General features: G+C 42.7%; 1 protein-coding gene across 1 annotated transcript in view; it reads right to left on the bottom strand.

The window, feature by feature from the left end:
* Positions 1 to 20,234, bottom strand: part of LOC310800191 (adenylate cyclase type 2-like) — a gene marked incomplete at its 3' end in the record, with an annotated part of 173,109 nt that extends 152,875 nt beyond the window's left edge. Inside the window, exon 1 of the mRNA XM_083662776.1 lies at positions 20,169 to 20,234. Within this exon, the coding sequence (XP_083518902.1) occupies positions 20,169 to 20,219 (51 nt within the window). The 5' untranslated portion in view covers positions 20,220 to 20,234. The remainder of the gene's footprint in view (positions 1 to 20,168) is intronic.
* Between the last annotated feature and the right edge of the window lie 685 nt (positions 20,235 to 20,919).

Genomic DNA, 20,919 nt, shown 5'->3' with positions numbered 1-20,919 from the left:
GTTCATCACATCACAGGAGCCTATGTTATGATGAACGTCGCAAAGTATATAAATTTAGGTTTGACAGTCATGGCAAAAGTCATGAGAAGCAATTACATTTTAGAGTGTATTTTCTCCCGCGGACTGTGTGGGCGTGTCCCATCTGCAGCAGGTATTTTCCTCTCTCTCTCTCTCTCTCGGAGCGGAGGAGACCTCGAGAGAAGGAAAGAGAGATGGAGTGTGTGTGTGTTCGCGCGTTGCCAGGCGAACACACTCGCCGCTGCGCTGCGAGTGCACAGCGCTACTGTGCGTGTGTCAGTGTGTGTGTGCGCGCGTGCGTGCGTGCGTGCGTGCATGCGTGTGTGTGATTCGATTAAATCTTATGACGTGATAAGATCATGCATTTTAGCACCGCTCTCTTCAATGAGGAAATGGAAATCCAGACCTTGTAGAAAAGTGTCGATTTTTGGGGTTAGGGTTGAAAGTAATTCTCTCTCTTTTCTGAGGCACACAATTACTCACATAAGACCCTAAATTTAATAGTTAGAAGGTTTTTGTGGATTTTGGTTTCCAGGGACTTTAAAACGATCAAGTGCAATCAAGCTCTTCAATTTGACCAAGTTGCAGGCTATACTTCCCTGGGGGCATAATAGCTTACTCAAATGTAATTTTTCCTAATTCAATCCTACACACGGAGGGCCCCATCTTGCGCCTGGTGCAAGGGCAAAGGTGTTGTCATTGCTAGTTTCTAGCACTCAAAATCTACCATTTTTCTTTGAATTACCACTGGCTCAGTGCATCAAAGGACGTGTTTCAGCGACCCAGTGGTAATTCAAAGAACAAGCGTGAATTCACAATAGCTGCCATATATGATACAGATATATGCGTGACATCATCCACTCCGCTGTGATGTCATCCACTCCATTGTGATGTCATCCACTGCATTGACATTGACTTTGTGGACCACATTCTTTTTTGTGGACCGACCAACCAACCAATCAACAGAGTGACTTATAGAGCTACTGGCCATGCTGGCCGCACCTAAAGAAAAAGGGAGATTTTTGAGTAGAAACTATGACAACGCTTGCCCCTGCCCCTGCCCCTGCCCCTGCCCCTGCCCCTGCCCCTGCCCCTGCCCCTGCCCCTGCGCTTTTAATGTGGTACGTACATATTTTGTAAATCAACAATCTGGTCAGATAAGCAGTTAATTTATTGAGCGAGGCTTTGTAGATCAAACAGAATGCAGTGCTGCTATCTTCTCAAAGCCAATGACGACCAATCAACTTTGTGATCTAAGGGGCACTTTACACGAGGACGGTTTCCTATGGAAACGGGGAATTATTGTATCGTTAGTGCCTCCCGTTAAGACGGCGATGGCGAATTCGCGCTTAGGAAACGACACATTTTGAAACCACCTTCTAGAGTGGAATTGTTGGTGATGCTTCCCGCTGAGCGCTCCATGTAATCGGTTAGAAACGATAGTCTTCCCAGAAACTCTGACGTGCCTGCACACGCAACACACGCTTGGCAACATTCAGAAAGCTACACTGCGGCCGACTTCAGTTACATGTTCATAACGAGCGTTACTGCTGCTGCGAGGAGCCGATGGCTGTACCCGGTCGGCATTTAACGTTAGGCAAGCACATCAACAGTGTTTTCTCACTGCAGCCTACACAGTAGACAGTGTCAGCACAGCCAGCGCTCCCGATCCTCGCTGCTCGTTAAAGATTTCCAAATAGGCTTATTCTGATAAACTGGTCACATCTATGTAACGTTCTCACCAAAGAATATTACAACTTTAAAACAGTTTGTTTTTTTTAGCTTGAAAACAGCTTTTTGACAAGTCTAAAAATTACTACGGCAGCCGTAATCTACTTCCGTGTCTAAAACCCAGAAAGACGATTACGAAATGACGTCATGTAGAAGCATCCGTGGAGTGACGAGCAACGCCCCGTTGACCATCACAATGCCACCTAGCGACCTGGCATGTACATTACGGCGTTTTAAAAATTCAACACGCTCATGTAAACAGGGAGAAGGTGTGAAGGAAAAGGTGTGAAGGAAACGCTATTGTGTCGTTTCTTCCAGAAACTGTCCTCGTGTAAAGGGCCCCTAAGTTGCAGTGATGAGTTCTGACTCTTAGCTCCCTCTACACTGTAGAGGGAGCAGAGCAGTGTCGTGCAGGCTAAGTGCAGGTATGGACTATACCCAGTTATCTTTCAGTCTGCATTGAGTATACAGTACCCACTTCCAAGGACTAACACCTTGGCAAGGAGAGTGAATTCAAAAGAGGGAGTGAGTAAAGGGGATGTCTGAACTCCAAGCAGAGGTAAAGAAAGAACTCGGTGAATTCCGTTTCAGTCTCCGTGAAGACATGAAAAAGCAAATGGAGGAGCTAACGTCCGACATCAACCAGAAACTACAAGACGCGACCGGGCAAATCCAGGGAGCAGTCGAGCGCATGGGCGAGATGGAAGACAGAATGGTGGACGCGGAAAAGTGGGATATAGACGTCAAAGATACCCTCGTCCAGCTACTTAATAGCCAGCGGGCGCTGCAAGATAAAGTCACCGACCTGGAGGGCCGCTCCAGGCGTAATAACATTCGGATTTTTGGGATACCAGAAAACGCAGAGGGTACGTCTGTCATCAACATGGTTGAAAACCTGATAAAGACAGAGCTGGGATTCACACCAGGTCCCGGACAGACGGATGATTTGGGTATTGAAAGGGCCCACAGATCGCTTGCCCCACAGCCCCCACCGGGAAAACCACCGCGCTCCGTTGTGGTGCGTTTTCTAAAATTCACAGTCAAGGAGAAAATCTTGAGTGCGGCCTGGAAGAAGAAAGATACTCTCTTTCAAAACAAACGTGTGTACTTTGACCACGACTATGCGGAGGAAGTCCAGAAGAAAAGAAAGGAGTACATCCCGATAAAGAAGAAACTGAAGGAAAAAGGCATTCGCTTCCAAACCCCATTAACCCGGATGCGCGTCCATTTCAACAGCGGGATTGCTACATACAGCAGCGCAGCGCAAGCAGCGGAGGATTTGACCAAACGCGGATTCGTCCTTGATGAGCCCCTTCGCCACAACGCGACTTCAAGCATAACAGAAGAAACCCTGCAGAATCTCATGCCATGGAACCCCGCAGGCAGACGGGAGAGTAGAAAGCGTCAGCAACAAATCCGAGAGAGGCTGAAGGAGTTCCGCAGGGAAACCCCGGCTGACGTAGATAACTGAGGTATCACCACCCATCCACAAGCATGATCCGAGTAAGTTTAACAGCTCTCTTGTGATTGCGCTGTGAGGAGACAAGCACCCCCCCCCCTACTCAAGTTACAGCAGCAAGGCCAATGTTTGTTTGCTTACTGCTGAAGAGCGAGCCACACCCCCCCCCTTCCTTTTCCCTTTCTTGATTGAGGGGCCCCACCCAGTGGCCTGTTCCCCTTACTACCAAAGGTGTATTCTACCCTTTGTGATGGGAGTCAACCCTGTTAGTGTTCACTGTAGTTCCTGCAGTTTCTGTGTAATACTTATGTGTGTGTTTTATTTTTTTCTTGAGGTCAGGAGTTGGATGTCAACACAATGTTCTTGGAGTGGACTGAATGCATGGTTTGTACTATAACATACTTTCTTTGAATGTAAACGGGCTAAACAACCCAATTAAGAGGAGCAAAATAATAGCAAAAATGAAAAGAGAGAAGGTAGACATTGCTTTTTGGCAGGAATCACATCTGTCTCGATCTGAGCATGAAAAACTAAAAAAACTGGGTTACAAAAATACTTTTTTTTCTTCTTACAAAAATGGCAAAAAGAGAGGAGTGGCCATTCTTATTTCAAATTCCCTTAAGTTTGAACTCATCTCAGAAATAAAAGATAAAGATGGCAGATTTGTTCTTGTCAAGGGTAAACTAGAAAACAAGGAGGTTACCCTATTGAATGTGTATGTACCCCCCCCTGTAACTGATGTAGATTTTCTTAAAAAGGTGTTTGATTTGATAGCCTCGGAGACTTATGGTGTCCTTATCTGCGCAGGAGATTTCAACTTGCTCCTCCATCCTAGACAAGATGCAACTACTCAGACTAGAAACAGGAGCCCTGTAGAGAGACGAGTCATCAGAATGCTTCAGGACCTAGGGTTAATAGATGTGTGGCGAGACACACATAAATCAGAACTAGATTACACCTTCTACTCAAATAGGCATAATGCCTACTCTAGAATCGATTATTTCTTTATGTACAATAGAGACATGCACAGAGTAAAGAACTGTAAAATAGGTCAGAGGGACGTCTCAGACCACTCGGGGGTGTACCTATCGATAGAATTAGAATATAAACAGAAAAACACAATATGGAGGTTAAACGCTGGCATGTTAAACAACCAAGCATTCATAGCTGAAATGTCCACACGCCTAGATTTATATATGACCGAAAACGATACGGGTGATGTCGACCCAATCATACTTTGGGATGCGGCTAAGGCAGTCCTCAGAGGATCCATTATAGCTAGGACTTCACTCCTTAAGAAACTTAAAAACATGAAGCTACTCGACCTACAAAAACAACTTAGAAACTTGGAACAGACTCACAGTAAAAGTAAGGACCCCTCCATTCTATCTCAAATGAAACCAATCAGACAGGAAATTGATAAAATACTTAGTGAAGAAATAGAGAAGAAATTAAGATTCATGAAACAGAGGTTTTACGAAGCAGGCCCGAAGGCTGCGAAACTACTGGCTTGGAGACTTCGAAAACAAGAAGCAGATAGAACAATTCATAAAATCAAAGAGCCCCGTACCAATAAAATGACCAGTACATGTGAGGGCATTCAGAAAGCCTTTGAAAACTACTATAAATCCCTTTACACACGAGTAGACAAAACTGACCGAGACACAATTGAAAATTTTTTAGACTCATTAGATCTTCCTTCAATTGGTGAAGAACACAATAAAGTATTAACCTCCAGAATCACTTTAGAAGAAATCGATAGGGCAATTTCAAACCTTAACTCTAATAAATCGCCAGGCACTGATGGCTTCCCCCCCGAGTGGTACAGGGCCATGAGAAACAAACTACTCCCCCTATTAGACACCTGTTTTAATCATGTTTTGAAAGAAGGTACTGCACCTCCATCCTGGAGGGAAGCTTTTATATCGGTCATTCCAAAGGAGGGGAAAGACAGGACTGACTGTTCAGGGTACAGACCTATCAGTGTTCTTAACACTGACTGCAAACTCTATGCCTCCATACTAACCAAACGGATGGAGGCAGTGATGCCTCTCTTAATAGACGAAGACCAGACAGGTTTTATAAGAGATCGGCAGACACATGATAACATCCGGAGAACCCTCCACACTATTCACCAAATTAAGAAAGACAAAACATGCTCAATTTTGCTTAGTTTAGATGCGGAAAAGGCTTTTGATTCTGTTGGGTGGGAATTTTTATTTTTAGTTATGAACAGATTCGGATTTAGTAAGGAATTCATACTCTCAATACAAGCACTCTACACGTCCCCGACAGCACGGATCAAGGTCAATGGTAGCCTATCAAACCCTATAAACATACAAAGGGGCTGCAGACAGGGTTGTCCGGCTAGTCCCCTCCTCTTCAATTTTTTTATAGAACCGCTGGCCCAATTAATCAGGCAGGAATCAACCTTAGAAGGTATCTATATAAATGGGAAAGAATATAAAATATCTTTGTATGCGGACGACGTATTGATCACAGTCAGGGAACCTGGCTCCAGTGTACCACTGCTGATGAACATTCTGAAAGCATATGGACAATACTCTGGGTATGTCATTAACATGCATAAAACACAGGCCCTATTATTTAATTATACCCCCACACAAGAACTTAAAGATAGATATAATTTTAATTGGCACTCCCCACATATAAAATATTTAGGTGTACTTATACCAAAAGAACTATCATCACTAAACGACATTAACTATAATTATATTAATAAAAAAATATATGATGACCTCAACAGATGGGACCACCTCCCACTTGAACTTGGTAACAGAATTAGAACGGTGAAGATGAATATCCTACCACGTCTACTATACTTATTTCTGGCTCTCCCAGTGGAGATTTCCCCCAAACAATTTAGAGAATGGAACAGACATATATCACGTTTTATTTGGAACAATAAGAAACCTAGGGTGAAATATACGACACTTCAACTACCAAAGGAGAGGGGGGGGCTTGCCCTTCCATGTTTGATGGACTACTATCTATCAGCCCAGCTGAGACCCTTAGTAGGCTGGTGCAATCCCACATATGTGGCAAAATGGAAAAACATTGAAACCTCTCTAGTAGAGACTCCAATTCAATCACTACTCGGCCACCCTAACACGATAGGGGAACTGACACTGGCTTCAAACCCATGGGTTAACCTCTCACTTAAAGTGTGGAGGCAAGTGGTCAAGAGATTTCGGATTCAAAGAGAGATTAAGTTACTCAGCTGGCCAGCGTACGACCCAGGTTTTGCACCAGCCTCTATGGACTCCAGATACAAAAGATGGTCCCAAAATGGAATAACAGCACTCTGTGGAATAGTGGTGAACGGGGAAATAGATAGTTTCCAAAACCTGTACCAGAAATATGACTTAGACCCCAAATCAGACTTTTTTAGATACCTTCAGCTTCGCAGTTACTTCTGGACTAACATTAAAGACGCAAACACCGGGGAAGTGTCAATGATAACCAGAGTATTCATGGATGCTTATAACTCAGCGAGTAGTAAGGGTATCATAAGTAAATTATATCATGGTATTCGGTCTCTGAATAAACATTCTACAGAGTACATAAAGCAAAGGTGGGAAAAGGAAATGCAAACAGATATAACAGAAATCATGTGGAGCAATGTCTGGGAAATTCAAACCACTTCCACAAACTCTTTAACATGGAGAGACTTTTGTTGGAAGAATATAATTCGCTTTTTTATCACTCCAAAACAGAAATCTAGACAAATGGGGACTCCACTGCCCTGTTGGAGATGTGGGGCAATAATGGTGGACCATGCCCACATATTTTGGTCTTGTCCTGACATTGGGCTATTCTGGAAGGAGGTGTTGAGGATAATCTCTGACACGTTGGGCTATGATGTTTGCTTTTCTTTTCCCACCTTATACCTCGGACTAGTTTCTGAGGATACCGAAAGAAATGATCTATATCTCCTGAAGATATTTCTGGCAGCTAGCAAGAAGGCCATCACGAAATGCTGGCTTCAGAAGCACCGCCCCCCAGTGGATATGTTTATAAACATTGTAGAACAACTGCACAGAATGGAGCAACTAACTTTTAGTCTGAGGCTACAAAAAGAAAAAGGGGAATCACTCTGGTACAAATGGACAGTTTTCCTAACTCATAGAGCGGAGATGTCTGGGCCCTCTTGAGTGGGGGACAGAACGGACGATGTGGAATATCAGCCTCTTCACTGTTTCTGCATGGAACCTGTCTGTGGACTGTTCTAAGACAAAGGTTGCCAGGGACGTCCTGCCGGCCCCTGGGCCAGACGTTGGACAAGCCTGTTAAGTGAAATGACTCTTGCTAGTACCCCGTTTTACATTTACTTTTTTCTTTTTGTCAAAATGTATTGTACAAAGTGATGTGCCGTGTATGTTGTGAACTCTCCTGACCTCCTGTTACATGTTACATGTCTTTGCAAAAATGATGTAAAAATAAAAGTATTAAAAAAAAAAAAGAGGGAGTGAGTATCTATTCTATTGTTGTTTGATTAACTGTACGTACATATTAGTTTTAGCTCAATCATTTGCAGTGGTGCAGCCTATATTATCTTTGAGTTCAATTGAATGTTTTCATTTCAACAGTCTCCTATAGACAGCCATCAGTCCTGTAACTTCTGAATACCCACCTGATCTGTTTAACAGAGCCAATGGAGGCAGGAGTTACAGATTAGAGGAGACAGACCAGCAGAGTTCAACTGACTCAATGTGTACAAATCAATCAAGCTAAAATAAGTGTATTCTTAGTTTTGCTAAAGATGTTGTTGATGCCATAGAAGTGATGCTCACCTCCTACATCCTTGTGATAAGGAGCTACTGTATGTCAGAGTCATGTAGTTATGACCAACACCAGGGGCGGACTGGGATCATAATTCAGGCCGGGCATTAGATACCAAAGCAGGCCAGGCCGATACGGGCTGATGCGCGTGCTGACGTCCGAAGGGCAGCGGCGAAAAATTTGGGCCGTTTGAAGCCCAATTTGGGCCGTTTGAAGCCAGATTTGGGCCGTTTGAAGCCCAATTTGGGCCGTTTGAAGCCAGATTTGGGCCGAGTCCAATTTGAACCCTGAATAAAGTAATAAAACCACTAGTAAACCAGTAGGCGGCGCCTGGCCTGCTGTTCAGTGAGTGGCCTGACTACGGGCACAATTTTTTTTTTTTTTTTTTTTTTGTAGGCCAGGCCAGGCCACCGGGCATTTGCCCGACGTGCCCGATTATGCAGTCCGCGCCTGACCAACACCCAGGTTAGGTAGTGATCTTTACTCACTGAAGTCAAGCAGTAGAAGTTAAGTGACAATGTGTAAATACTACTGGCCCATTGTTGGGTGAACTAAATGTAACCGAGGTGAATCTGTGCTCACTCCCCAGGTATAAAGGCATGTTAATCAGCTCCGCCAAGGGAGCTAGCTCTCTTGGCGCTGCGGTTAACATGTCGGACTCCCAAGCCGAAGGTCGGCGGTTCGTATCCCACCCCTGGACAAGCCCTTAACATGGGTTGCTGCAAGTACCGCCTACACAACGCCGTTACATAAACATGTCACTGTTTATAACACAGGGCGTTTATCCTTTGCTGGATGGGCCACTTCAAAAACCTTGAGGCATAAATTAAGAGTAGAATATCTCCAGACACCACGACACCACTGGAGCTGAGTCAGTGGCAGATACAGGACGTTGCCATAATCTAAACTTGATACAAATGTTGCATGAACAATATCTGTTTTCTACAATTCAGATTAAAATAATGCTAAAGTTGTTATCAATTTCTTAGTACGTTCTATGTGCATTTTCAAAGACAACTTGTCATCTACAGCAGTGGTTCCCAACCTTTTTTGTCTTATGTACCCCTTGAGCTGTTTTTCCATGACAATAGTACCCCTCACTCATGCGTGTTGATGATTACATACAAGTAAATCTATACAAAATATGTTTCACTGAACTGCTGGTGTTTGGGCTTTTTAGTTGTTTTTTTGCCATTATCAGTAGCAGAACAGTGTAGCAGTTGACACTTGCCAGCAGAACTAGTTGCGGCACACACATCACATTTTAACAATGGGCTTATGAAATGACTTGGAATATATATATATATTTATTTATCATTTTGGAGGTAAAATATATTCACCAATCATTCCAAGTACCCCCTGCAAGCTGCTCAAGTACCCCTGGTTGGGAATCACTGATCTACAGTACACAGGTTTTTGTATGCAGATACTCTTTCAAGTTGTGTCCCACTAATTAGTAATGAATCAGGTTAGCATATTAGACGGTTTTCTTGTGAATAGCATGAATTTTGTCTTGTCTGAATTTAACTCATTGAGTGCCATGGACGGACATGTTCGTCATTTCAAATAGTAACGTAGAGTGCCAAGGACGGACATGTTCGTCAATTGCGTTTTTTGACGGTGGGGCGTCGATCAAAGCCTTCTGCCTCTCCTGTACAAATATTATAGCTATTGGAGGTCTATAACCTATTTTACAGAACCCTTAGGTGGCGACAGTGCTCTCCAGGTTAACAGAAAGGCAGAGAAAAACAGAGAATAAGTCGTTGGGGAAACGGAAATCGCATCGCATCCGTATGCATCGATATGCATGAAGCGTTTTAACGTTAGATGTGCCCGCAGCAGCCAATCTGCTCCCACAATTGAGCTCCTCCATGTCCGCTGCGACAGCCCAGGCCATTCGCATGATCAGCCGTGGAGTTATTATTCTCAACTGGAAGCATAGGAGCCGGTGACAAGCACACGCGGAAGGCTGTAAAAATCTGGATGTCGCGCACCCTTCACAGTGCAGAGCAAATTCAGCAGAGAGCCGGGGGGGGGGGGGGGGGGGGGGCCAGAGCAGCACACAACACTGACCCAGACAGACCCAGGCAGCAGGACAGGGTTGGCAAACGCAAGCCAGAATATCCGATGCCCACCAGCAGCAAATCAAGAAAGCAAAGAAGCTGCAACCAGCAGCGCACGCAGGGGCCAGCGCTGCTGGTTGCAGCTAAAAAATATTATTCTGCCAAACAAAATTCCCTGGCCTTCACTGTTTTATTGAAGGAAATTATTTTTGAGGTGTGACTACATCAGAAAATTAGCTTCAGAGTCAGTGATGTGTTTGAAATGTTTAATTTCACAAAAGGGCCATTATCTCAGCTTCTAGAAAAAAACTGCTCTTTTTTGTTAAATCAAGCTATCTTCTCCGGCTGATAACTAAAGAACGGAAAATTATATCAATAAACCTGTTTTTGCTGATGATAGAAAAGAGTCTCATCGTTCTTTTTGCGTGTTCATTGTTTACATAGTAATATCACACAATATTCTGTGGGCCTCGAGAAATCACTGAAAAAAGCTCTGAAACTCTGGCACTGGGAGCGTCCGTTCTCCAAAAGTGGCTGGCACTCAATGAGTTAAGAGCTCTTTGAATGATAGAGCAGTCTGATTTGAAAACCTTAATAATGTATGTAATTATTGCAAACAGTTTGTCTGTTTGGTTTGATGCTTTTTTTAGATATAGGATTTCAGCAGTGGATGGAAACAAACATTAAGAGAAACACTTTTTCTCAATTCATTTAAATACCCAATCTTGTTTTGCTTTGTTTCTTTTTTATTTCATTTATTTAAACAAAATTTAATTTTTATAAATATTGTTTATCCAAGCCAAAGTAAACACATTAGGAGGTGGGGGTGGTAACCTGATGACGGACAAAGGCAGACTAGACCTGCATCTAAAAGCCAGGAAGACAACATTATATTATCAAGATTACAAGTATGGCTCTGTTTTTGATCATACAACTGCGTTGAACATTGATTAACAGCTGATAAAAGTGGGTTTAGGGTTTCATTCTCCTATATTAATTATTTTCTAAATACTGTCAAAACATTTTCTCGTAATGTCTCCATTTAAAACTTACTTGGAAGCCAAAAAGTCATACTTTCTTAAGGGCTTTTCGCACTACATGCTCTTGAAGAATAGGGCTAAGATAGCCCTGGGCTTACTTTTCACACACATTTGTTAAACCAGGGTTAACCTAAACCCAGGGCTCTACGATTCACACTAGCCCAGTTCTGCCAGATACAGCTAATGTCCTGTTTCACACTGGCAACTTTTAGCCCTGTGTTTAGACAGAAAGCCAGGGTAACCTGCTCCAGAGCAGGGCCAGCTAGCCCTGGGCTGAGCAGGATTAGCCCACTTTAGAATGTTCCAGGATTGTGCAAGTGTGAAAGCTTTCTTAGCGTGTGGCTAACGGCTCTCTTAGCCTCAGGCCAAGAGACAGAGTTAACCCCGTCTAAAGCTGCGTTCACACCGACCTATTAAAGTTTGTTGCTGGCGTCGAGTTTACATACAAAGTCAATGCAAACGAGCGATTGAGCGTATATTCGCCTGGGAGAATAATCGCTGGGCGTCCGAGCGGCAGAGACAGAGCGACAGGGAGAAAATACGCTCGTCGCTCAAGATGAAATATTCCAACTCGAGCGAAAATACGCTGGCATCAGTCGCACGCTGTTCAACGCTGATTGGCTGCCGTGTGAGAGCGAGTCAAGGATCACTCTGGCTTGGAAGAAACCGCTGGTTTATTGTGTGGCAACAAACCACATTGACAGGCTGACAGCTGACATGAAGTGAAGTCTGTACTACCGGTATGCAGCTCGCATTAGGAGCACGCTGATAGGCTTAGCTTGTAAACAATGACGGTGGCTCGTAGTGGACAAACAGCATGACATTGCGTAACGTTATAGCCCCCACATGTCCGTCATTTCGTGTGCCTGTTGATGAGCGATTTAAACAGAGCGACAGAGCGATTCCAAAGGGTTGACTTGAGCGACAGAGCGAAAAATAAATATCTCGGTGTGAATGCCCCTTAAGTGTAGTGTGAAAAGCCCTTTAGATGCTTAAATGTTTTCTTATCCACTGGCACAGGATGTCAAATATCATTGCAATTTAAGCTGTATCAAGGTTTCACTGTTTAGAGGTGTGCTGACTGTCAAAGATGAGAAGTAAATAAAATACTTTTATAGACATAACCGAGATGTTCATTCATTGTCTTCATTCAATCAATCAATCAATCAATCAATCAATCAATCAATCAATCACTCACTCACTCACTCACTCACTCACTCAATCAATCAATCAATCAATCAATCAACCAGGATGTGTTTTATTTGTCCAGTCACCTCCAATCAAGCTTGAAACGCAGCCTCTACTTTGCATCCAGTTCTGAGACGGTCAATTTCCATGTGGTTTGCATCCTGTGACACAGACCTAAGAGGATGATTGAAGATGACTGAACAATGCTTTTTTTTTTTACAACTCTTGATTTTATTTGATGGTTTGTACATTCCTCCAAAAAAAGAGCTATGTGTCAGTTTAGCATAGGGTTTGCATCAGGTGAGGCAGAATGACCATCTGTTTTGCATCATCTGAACCTATTCTATTTGTGCCAAAAAAAAAGGCTACTTTGTCGCCAGATTAGAGGAATATTAACATTAAGATTAGACTGTTGTGTCATTATTCAGTCACCTTTTCTCACTCACCTCCATGTCACCACTTGCTCCCACTGCTGTGTTGGAATCCTCATTCTCTCTCCCACCCTTTTTGGACTTTTAGCCATATTTAGAGGAATATTTAACTTTAAATTAACATTAGGATTATACTGTTGTGATGTCATTATTCAGTATCTTCTCCTCTTCTCTGCAGCATTACTCAATTTACCCTCAGGAATCAGGGACAGTGATAGCCTACCTGCTATTCCTCCCATATATCCAGGGCCGGATTAATAGTACCATGGGCCCCCGGGGCTATTCATTTTCTAAGCTATTAATTTAGCCTTTTAGTCATAAAGATTACCGTATATCTTCCAGACTGAAATGTTATAACAGAAGTGGAGTATTGGCCAGAATTACATGAACATTTGGACACTTATTCAGCGGGTATTTTGCATGTTGCGTTCAGGTGCACTGTAAAAAAAAAAAAAAAAAAAAAAAAATCTTTACATCTCACCCAGCTTCCCGCGCCCTTGCAGTGAAACCACCTCGGAGGCAAGATGTAACGTACTTGGCTGCAGCCGCATATAAACGACACACAACCACACAACTCACCTCCTCTCTCTCTGGGAAATTGGCCACGACGTTCTTTGTGATTTTCACGAAGTCATACATGAAAAAATAAAAATAGCGGGGACACGTTCATTCATTTCAATCGAGTGAAAACCAAAACAAGGAAGTCAAGCGCGTGCCGTCTATATAGCCAATCAGACTTGCGCGATACTATGACGTAGTCAGCGAGACTAGACATTTCACCAGGTAGCAGACACTGCTGCTCGCCGACACTTGAAAGTGTCGACTCAAGTCCTCATTTCGGTCGGCGACCGTTTCAAAAGTGTCGGCAGACGAAGCATAAATTGGGCTTATGAAGCTTCATAAATGAAGCTTCATAAATGAATGCCTGGAACTCTCACAGCACATCTATAGGCTTCATTTACACAGCCAATGACTTTTCCCCACCGACGTGATACTGATAGGATCTGTTCATTGCTTTCCATTCAAAAGGAATGTTAGGTCCTAAGGGGTTGATTGCATGGATCTATGTATGTAATGAGATCTGTGTCACTTGGTGCGCTACAGCCATCCAGTTGATGGACCCTTCCCTGTAGCTGCTCTGCCTTAGTGCTACATCAGTGGAGCAGCTCATGGCCTTTGTCATCTGTCATACTGTACCCTCTCTCTCTCTTTTTTCTTTATCTTTGAAGAGGTAAGGCACACTTAACTATACTGGTTGACAGTGTCACCAGTGTGAAAGTGACTATAATAATAATACAAAATTATAATAATAATAAAATAAAAATAAAAATAAAAATAAATAATAAAAATTAATAATAATAATAATAATAATAATAATAACAATACATCAGATTTATATAGCGCTTTTCCTAGTGCTTAAAGACTACTCAATAACAAAGTAATAATACGGTAATAATGATTCCATGCTTCCTTTAGGGGGGTAAAATAGCTTTCTATTTTACTTGATTTGATTATTTTAACGTAGTCCATTTAGCTTGTTCTTTTATACTGTATCAGGGGTATTCAATTAGAATTCCAGTTCGAGAAAATGTCCTCAAGCAAAGGTCCGCCACATCATAATGTCTAACCTGCGTTATGATTCACTGCCATAAAGTACCCTAATAGTTGTATCAATGTCCGTATGTAGTCAGCAACAAAGAACAACTCATTCATTTCAACAATGTTTTTTCAGTTTTCGCATTTAACTGGAGGGATTTTAAAATACTCAAATAATAAATCATTCTTATTTTCAAATAAAATAAAGGCTGCATTAAAAAAACACAGCAGAAAGCTTTTGAAAATGTGCATCTTAAAATAAAAGTAGCAGCTTGTTTCCCTTTTTCTGGTTTTTGCAGTCTTATCTCAACATATTTGAACAATTGGAACAGCTTACTCCTCTTCTGTTCTGACTGAGAGTAAATGACTAGCTGACTAAGAAGTCATACTTTTGCAGCCTGGGGACAGTAGTTGTACTGGGAGGGAGGGAGACCAGCCAGCCACAGAGACAGAGACAGAGACAGAGACAGACAGACACACACACGGATGGAGCAGATATGTTTTCTCAAATGATTCACAGTGCTTCGTTTGGTAGTGGCGTTTCACATTGCCGCTTTTAGTAAGTGCAACGGTCTCGCAGCAGATCAGACAGGCAGGCTTTGAACTGCCCGTGGGGAGGATAAATATGTACAAATCTGTCCAATCTTCATTAAAAACGTGGTTCTCTGTGTCCACTTTTCTATTTTAGAGCACGCCATAGCCTACTTCTCACCTATTTCTCCAACGTGTCTCGTTTTTTTTCTCCCCCGTGTGTGTGTGTGTGTGTGTGTGTATATCGCTGATCACGTGGGACTCCAAACCAGTACCGTAAATGCTAGAATAGCCAGAAAAGCTGCGCAATTTAAAAATACAAAACACTGCAACATTGAAGAAAAACCTCAGTATAATAACAGCGTATAGGTCTGGGTCCGCATCGGACGGTGTCTCGGACCGGATTCGGACCGCGGTCCGCCTATTGGTGACCCCTGTTTTATATGAATTTCAGATTTTTCACTTTGTCTCTCAGTGCTTTTAATGTTTTATGTAGCCTAAAGCACTTTGAATGACCTTGTTGCTGTAATAGTGCTGTATATAAATAAACTCTGTCGTCAGTTGTGTCACTCTCTCATGTGTCATACAAACCATGAAAAAGTAACCTACAGTAAGACATAGGTTAACAGCAATGCTGCAGCAATGCACAAACCCCGCAATTGTTAGGGAATCAATTGCGATATTGTTCCATTTGAAAAAGAGCTGATTGAATTACAACCGTATGATTTCTGTTTTTGCAGACTGCAGCAGAGCCAAAGAGGTTTAGCATTGAGCCAACAACTCACTCTCACTCAATACCACAAACAACCCAACCGTCACCTTCTCCTCTGTTGTGCAACCTCTATTCTTCCCTTTCCATTCCAATGCATGCTATTATATTCTTGTCCACCAAAATCATTTTCTATCCCTTTATGACACCAGATGATTATACCAACAGCTGTTTCGATGAAGTGGGATTTCTCTTTTTGCTTTCGTATGCCTACGCCTTCTTCCATGTTCTACACTATTGTAGAACATTGTATGAGGTATGCATTTGAATGCATTGTTAGTTTGATAAGCTGATTTGATAAAAGAACTGAGTACACATGGTATCAAATTAAATAAATGGCATACTGTACATAATAAGTTCAACACATACATAATGATGACCAAGTGGGGTTTGAAAGGGTCATGACCAAATGGACGCATTATTTTATATGCTGATGATCTGTTATTAGGGATGTCACAATATATCGTCCCACAATATATCGCGATATCAAAACATGACAATACGTAACGTTGAGATGAAATCTCATATCGTGAGAAAAAGAAGCTGAACATGGTGGCACTGATCTGCATCTGATTGCATGCTCGCTCTCCTTTTCATTGCTTTGTTTGAACAGACGAGGGACGTTACAGACACACGGAGGATGAAAATGGTGAAATGACTCAAATTAGCGGGGAGGACGCCCCCCTCAACTTACAAATCGATGGCAAAAGAATATTCTTAACACATTCACTGCCAACAACGTATGAACACGTTTTCAGAATCCAGCTGTTCCCTGCCAACAACGTGTTTACACGTTTTTGGCATCGATTTTTTTTTTTTGACGGTGGGTTGTGCATCTAAGCCTTTTACATCTCTTATATAATTATTGGAGCCACCGAACGTTTACAACCCATTCCACCGACCCACTAAGTGGCAACAGTGCTCTCCTGGCTAGAGAAAGGAAAGCACTTTTTTAACTTGTCAAGCCATTCTCAGCCCAGCCATTCTCCTTTTCGCGCTGATTGCTGGCGATGCGGGATTGCAAATTTACATAATAGATTCAGCCGATCTACTATGATCGGGTGATAGATTACAGGTGGAGGAACACACTTTGAAACACGCAGCATAAATATGACCAGAATCGCAAAAGCTTCTCTCAACCAAAACTCCAAACGAGCGAGTCCATCCCGACTTCCTCAAACAGCGGCCCAGACATGCAGGCACAGGAGAGCAGCAAAGCACTGACTGGTGACAAGCTTGTCCGCCCACGGAGGGCGGAGTTGAAGCAACTCGAGAGGGAGGGAGAGAGAGAGAGAGAGAGAGAGAGAGAGAGAGAGAGGGAGGGAGAGCGAGAGGGAGGGAGAGAGAGAGAGAGAGCGAGAGGGGGAGGGAGAGAGAGAGAGAGCCAAAAATGAATGGTTAAAGTGACCGTTCCATCCAATTTCACAAAAAGCCGTTTATCTCTGAATATTCTTTTTCACGCTAAAACCATGCTGTATTCAACTGCTAATGCTTACATAACTACTAACTCTACAAACTAACTCTTTTAGACAGAGAAAGTACACATTCTATTAGTACTTTTGAGATATTGTATGTTCACAAACTCCAAGCTGAAACGAATCCTCGGCTCTTATAAAATGAGCCATAATCCTCAAAAAACGGCTTGGCAGAAGCTACCTACAGCAAAAAAAAACGTCTGGCAGTCAATGTGTTAAAATATCGTATCGTTATCGTGAACCCAATATCGTGTATCGTATCGTATCGTGAACTGAGTGTATCGTGACACCCCTATCTGTTATGGCAACTGGATGAGGAGGGAGCCACATTCATTTATTGTTTTGGAATATCATGAACAATGAAAATCAAAAATTGCAATTATATAAATAAATCACTAATGCTTGTGAAGGCCACTAGGGTTTAAATGTTCATTAGTAATGTATTAGCTGAGAAATCCCAGAGTAGATGTGGCTGGCAATGTAGTAGAAACTATATTATAGTAGTTACTCTCTGTAAGGCTGAAATTAAGTGCAATGGCTCTATAATCAATGATTATAATAATATATATATATTAGGGGTGGGGGAAAAAATCGATTCACCTAAGTATCGCGATTTTTAATGTCACGATTTTTTGGATCGATCTTTTATTCCAGAATCGATAATCGCAAATTAAAAAAAAAAAAAAAAAAAAAAAAAATTTTTTTTTTTTTTTTTTTTTTTTTTTTTTGGGTGCTTGCAGTCAGGCCACTCACTGAACAGCAGGCCAGGCGCCGCCTACTGGTTTACTAGTGGTTTTATTACTTTATTAGTTAGTCTGAAGTAATAATTACACTTCAGGGTTAAAGTGGGTGCATCTCATTGTAAAATTGGACCCAAATCTGGCTTCAAACGGCCCAAATTTCACGCGCGTTGGCCCATATCGGCCTGGCCTGCTTGGTATCTAATGCCCGGCCTGAATTATGATCCCAGTCCCCCCCTGTTTTTAACTATATCGCCCAGCCCTACTCATGATATATAATATACAGTCTCTAGTGTATGATTCAACTTTTCCCATGTTCTAATCTAGTGTAAAAAAGCAAACAAACTGAAAAAATAAAAGAAAAAAATAAACAAAAATCGCAATAAATCGTAATATCGAATCGCAATAATCGTAGAATCGCAATAATCGTGAATCGCAATATATATCGAATCGGCACCAAAGTATCGTGATAGTATCGAATCGGGAGATAAGTGAATCGGCACAGCCCTAATATATATATATATATATAATATAATCAATGATCGGAATTGGTAATTATTCTTTAGGAGCCCTTCATTGAGAGAGTAACTTATTTTCTTTCCAGGCACACATTCAGGCCATAGTATACAGAAGAAGAAGGAGAAGGAGAAGAACAAGAAGAAGGTGGAGGAGGAGGATGAAAAATATGATGCAATTTGGAGTAATACTCAAGCAGTATGTGATCAATCGAAGCTTAAAAAGAGCTCTTGTTTTAGAAAATATTATGTCAGGCATTACAAGAGATGAAATAAAAAGTGCAGCCATGTGAGAGTTTGAATTTTTGATTCCACATCTCTTGTTTCACATCTCTCCATATTCATCATAACTAGACTCCATGCTTTTATCACAGACTTAATATTCACATTGGGTTGAGGAGCAGCTACACGCTTCGCTATGTGCAGCTAGTATACTGTAAGCCAGAGGTTTCTCAAATGTTTTTCAGCCAAGGACCCCTTACAAGATAGAAAATTGTTTCCACGGTAACGTGCTTGACTTTTAAATTGATAGGTTTGTTAGATTAGAATGTAATCCATCAACCATTTTAGATTTAAAGCATAAACTATTTTCACTGAACTATGAAGCTTTTGAACACACACAAAAAAAGTTTTTATTTTTATTTTCCTGAAAACTTTTTGCGGACCCCCTCGCAAAGTGCCACGGACCCCTGGGGGTCCCCGGACCCCCATTTGAGAACCACTGCTGTAAGCCAAGTCAAGCAGAACAGAAGACGAGTGAATCGAAGCCAAGTCAAATCTCTGGCTCCTCTCGCTACCAGATCTCCTGCTGATTCTGGCAATCCGGAGAATGTTTTTGGACAACTGTCATATTTGTAACACTTGAAAAAATAAATATGTTCTCCGATGCTTTAAACAAAAACATCAGACATGTATTTGATGAAAGCATGGGCTGGGCTTAGCGGGGGGTCACTTTAGCAAAATGTGCACTTTCAAGGCCAATGAAATGATGTGTCTCTGATGTGATATCCTTTACTCCATGAGACACCTCTGCTGATTGGACAGGCAAAAAGGGCAAGGAATGAACAGGGAGCATGCATCAGCAACATCCAAAATCAATTGGCCTAGATTTCCATCTTATCTCACTTGATGTTTGCTTCATACATGTGATCCACGTTTGGTTGGTTTGTTGATATTAAGTTAAGTTAAGTTATCCTTTATTTATCCCCTTGTGGAAATTCATCCTCTGCATTTGACCCATCCTCTACTAGGAACCTTCCTAGAACTAGGAGCAGTGGGCAGCTGCAGTGCAGCGCCCGGGGCGGGGACCAACTCCAGTTCTTTATGCCAGTGCCTTGGTCAGGGGCACTGACAGGAGTATTAACCCTCACATACATGTCTTTGATGGTGGGAGGAAACCGGAGCACCCGGAGAAAACCCACACGAACACGGGGAGAACATGCAAACTCCACACAGAAAGGACCTGGGACGGACCGGGGTTCGAACCCGGGACCTTCTTGCTGCGAGGCAACATTACTAACCACTGAGCCACCATATACCATATACTGTATATACTGTTGTTGTGAAGGATTTAATTTCCAAACCAGACCTGCAGGACCATCCTTCAACTCCATTGTCTTTGTCACATGATGTACATTATCTCCCTCTTTCTACTCTCCCCTCTATACGATTTAATACAAACCAAGATCACAACAATAAACACATCGGGAGGAGCACCATGGGCGCTTAATAATGACAATAAATAAGACAAATAAAATAAATCAATCAGAGATCCGGCACAGAGACGGCATGGCCCCCACGTCTTCTTACCTGATCCCACGGACAGATGATCCCGCCGGAGAACATGAACAGGTAACCCATGGCCACCAGGCAGGCCCAGATGAGCAGGGAGAAGAGGCGCAGGAGCTTCTTGAAGACCGACTCGATGCAGACCAGCACGAACACGGCCAGGAAGATGGCCAGCGCCGTGGGCACGGTGATGACGAAGGCCACGTGGTCCTCCACGCTCTGGAGGAGAGGGGGAGAAACGCAAAACAAGCCCAGCTCGTGAGTGTGAGAGAAAGGAGAGAGAGAAACACTCATTCATTCATTCAAGCTATAGAGTGGTGTACAATTAGGCCTTGGCCACACTGATCCGTCAGAAAATGGACAGAAAGGATAGACGGATAGATTTATGTCCGTTGCATGTACAAGTAACCTACTTGTACAGCAGGTGGCGGTAAGCACCTTGAAGGTGTCAGCGACCCGCCTATAAACCCAGAGAAGAAGAGAGCTGGCGTCAGCTAGCTGTTAGCTCTGTGCGCTACGTTACAGTTATGTGGCAATAAAATGCCACCGAATGACCAGATTAGATGGTGAAATCAGACGGTGACACTGACTATCACGTTGTACAACAGCGGGAGGGTGTACACACTCACAGCATTAATGATAGCCTCCTTCACCGCCTCGGCCGCCATCTTCTTTGAAAAGTTGAAACAAATCTCGGAACGCCTCCTCTCGAGACCTCGACTCTGATTGGCTAAACGGACAGTGACTATCCGACCATCCGATACGTCCATCC

This window comes from Poromitra crassiceps (genome assembly GCF_964638095.1).
Source record: "Poromitra crassiceps genome assembly, chromosome: 29".
Taxonomy (NCBI): domain Eukaryota; kingdom Metazoa; phylum Chordata; class Actinopteri; order Beryciformes; family Melamphaidae; genus Poromitra; species Poromitra crassiceps.
Note: the sequence above shows the minus strand (reverse complement) of the source record. Positions and strands in the feature narration are given on the sequence as shown.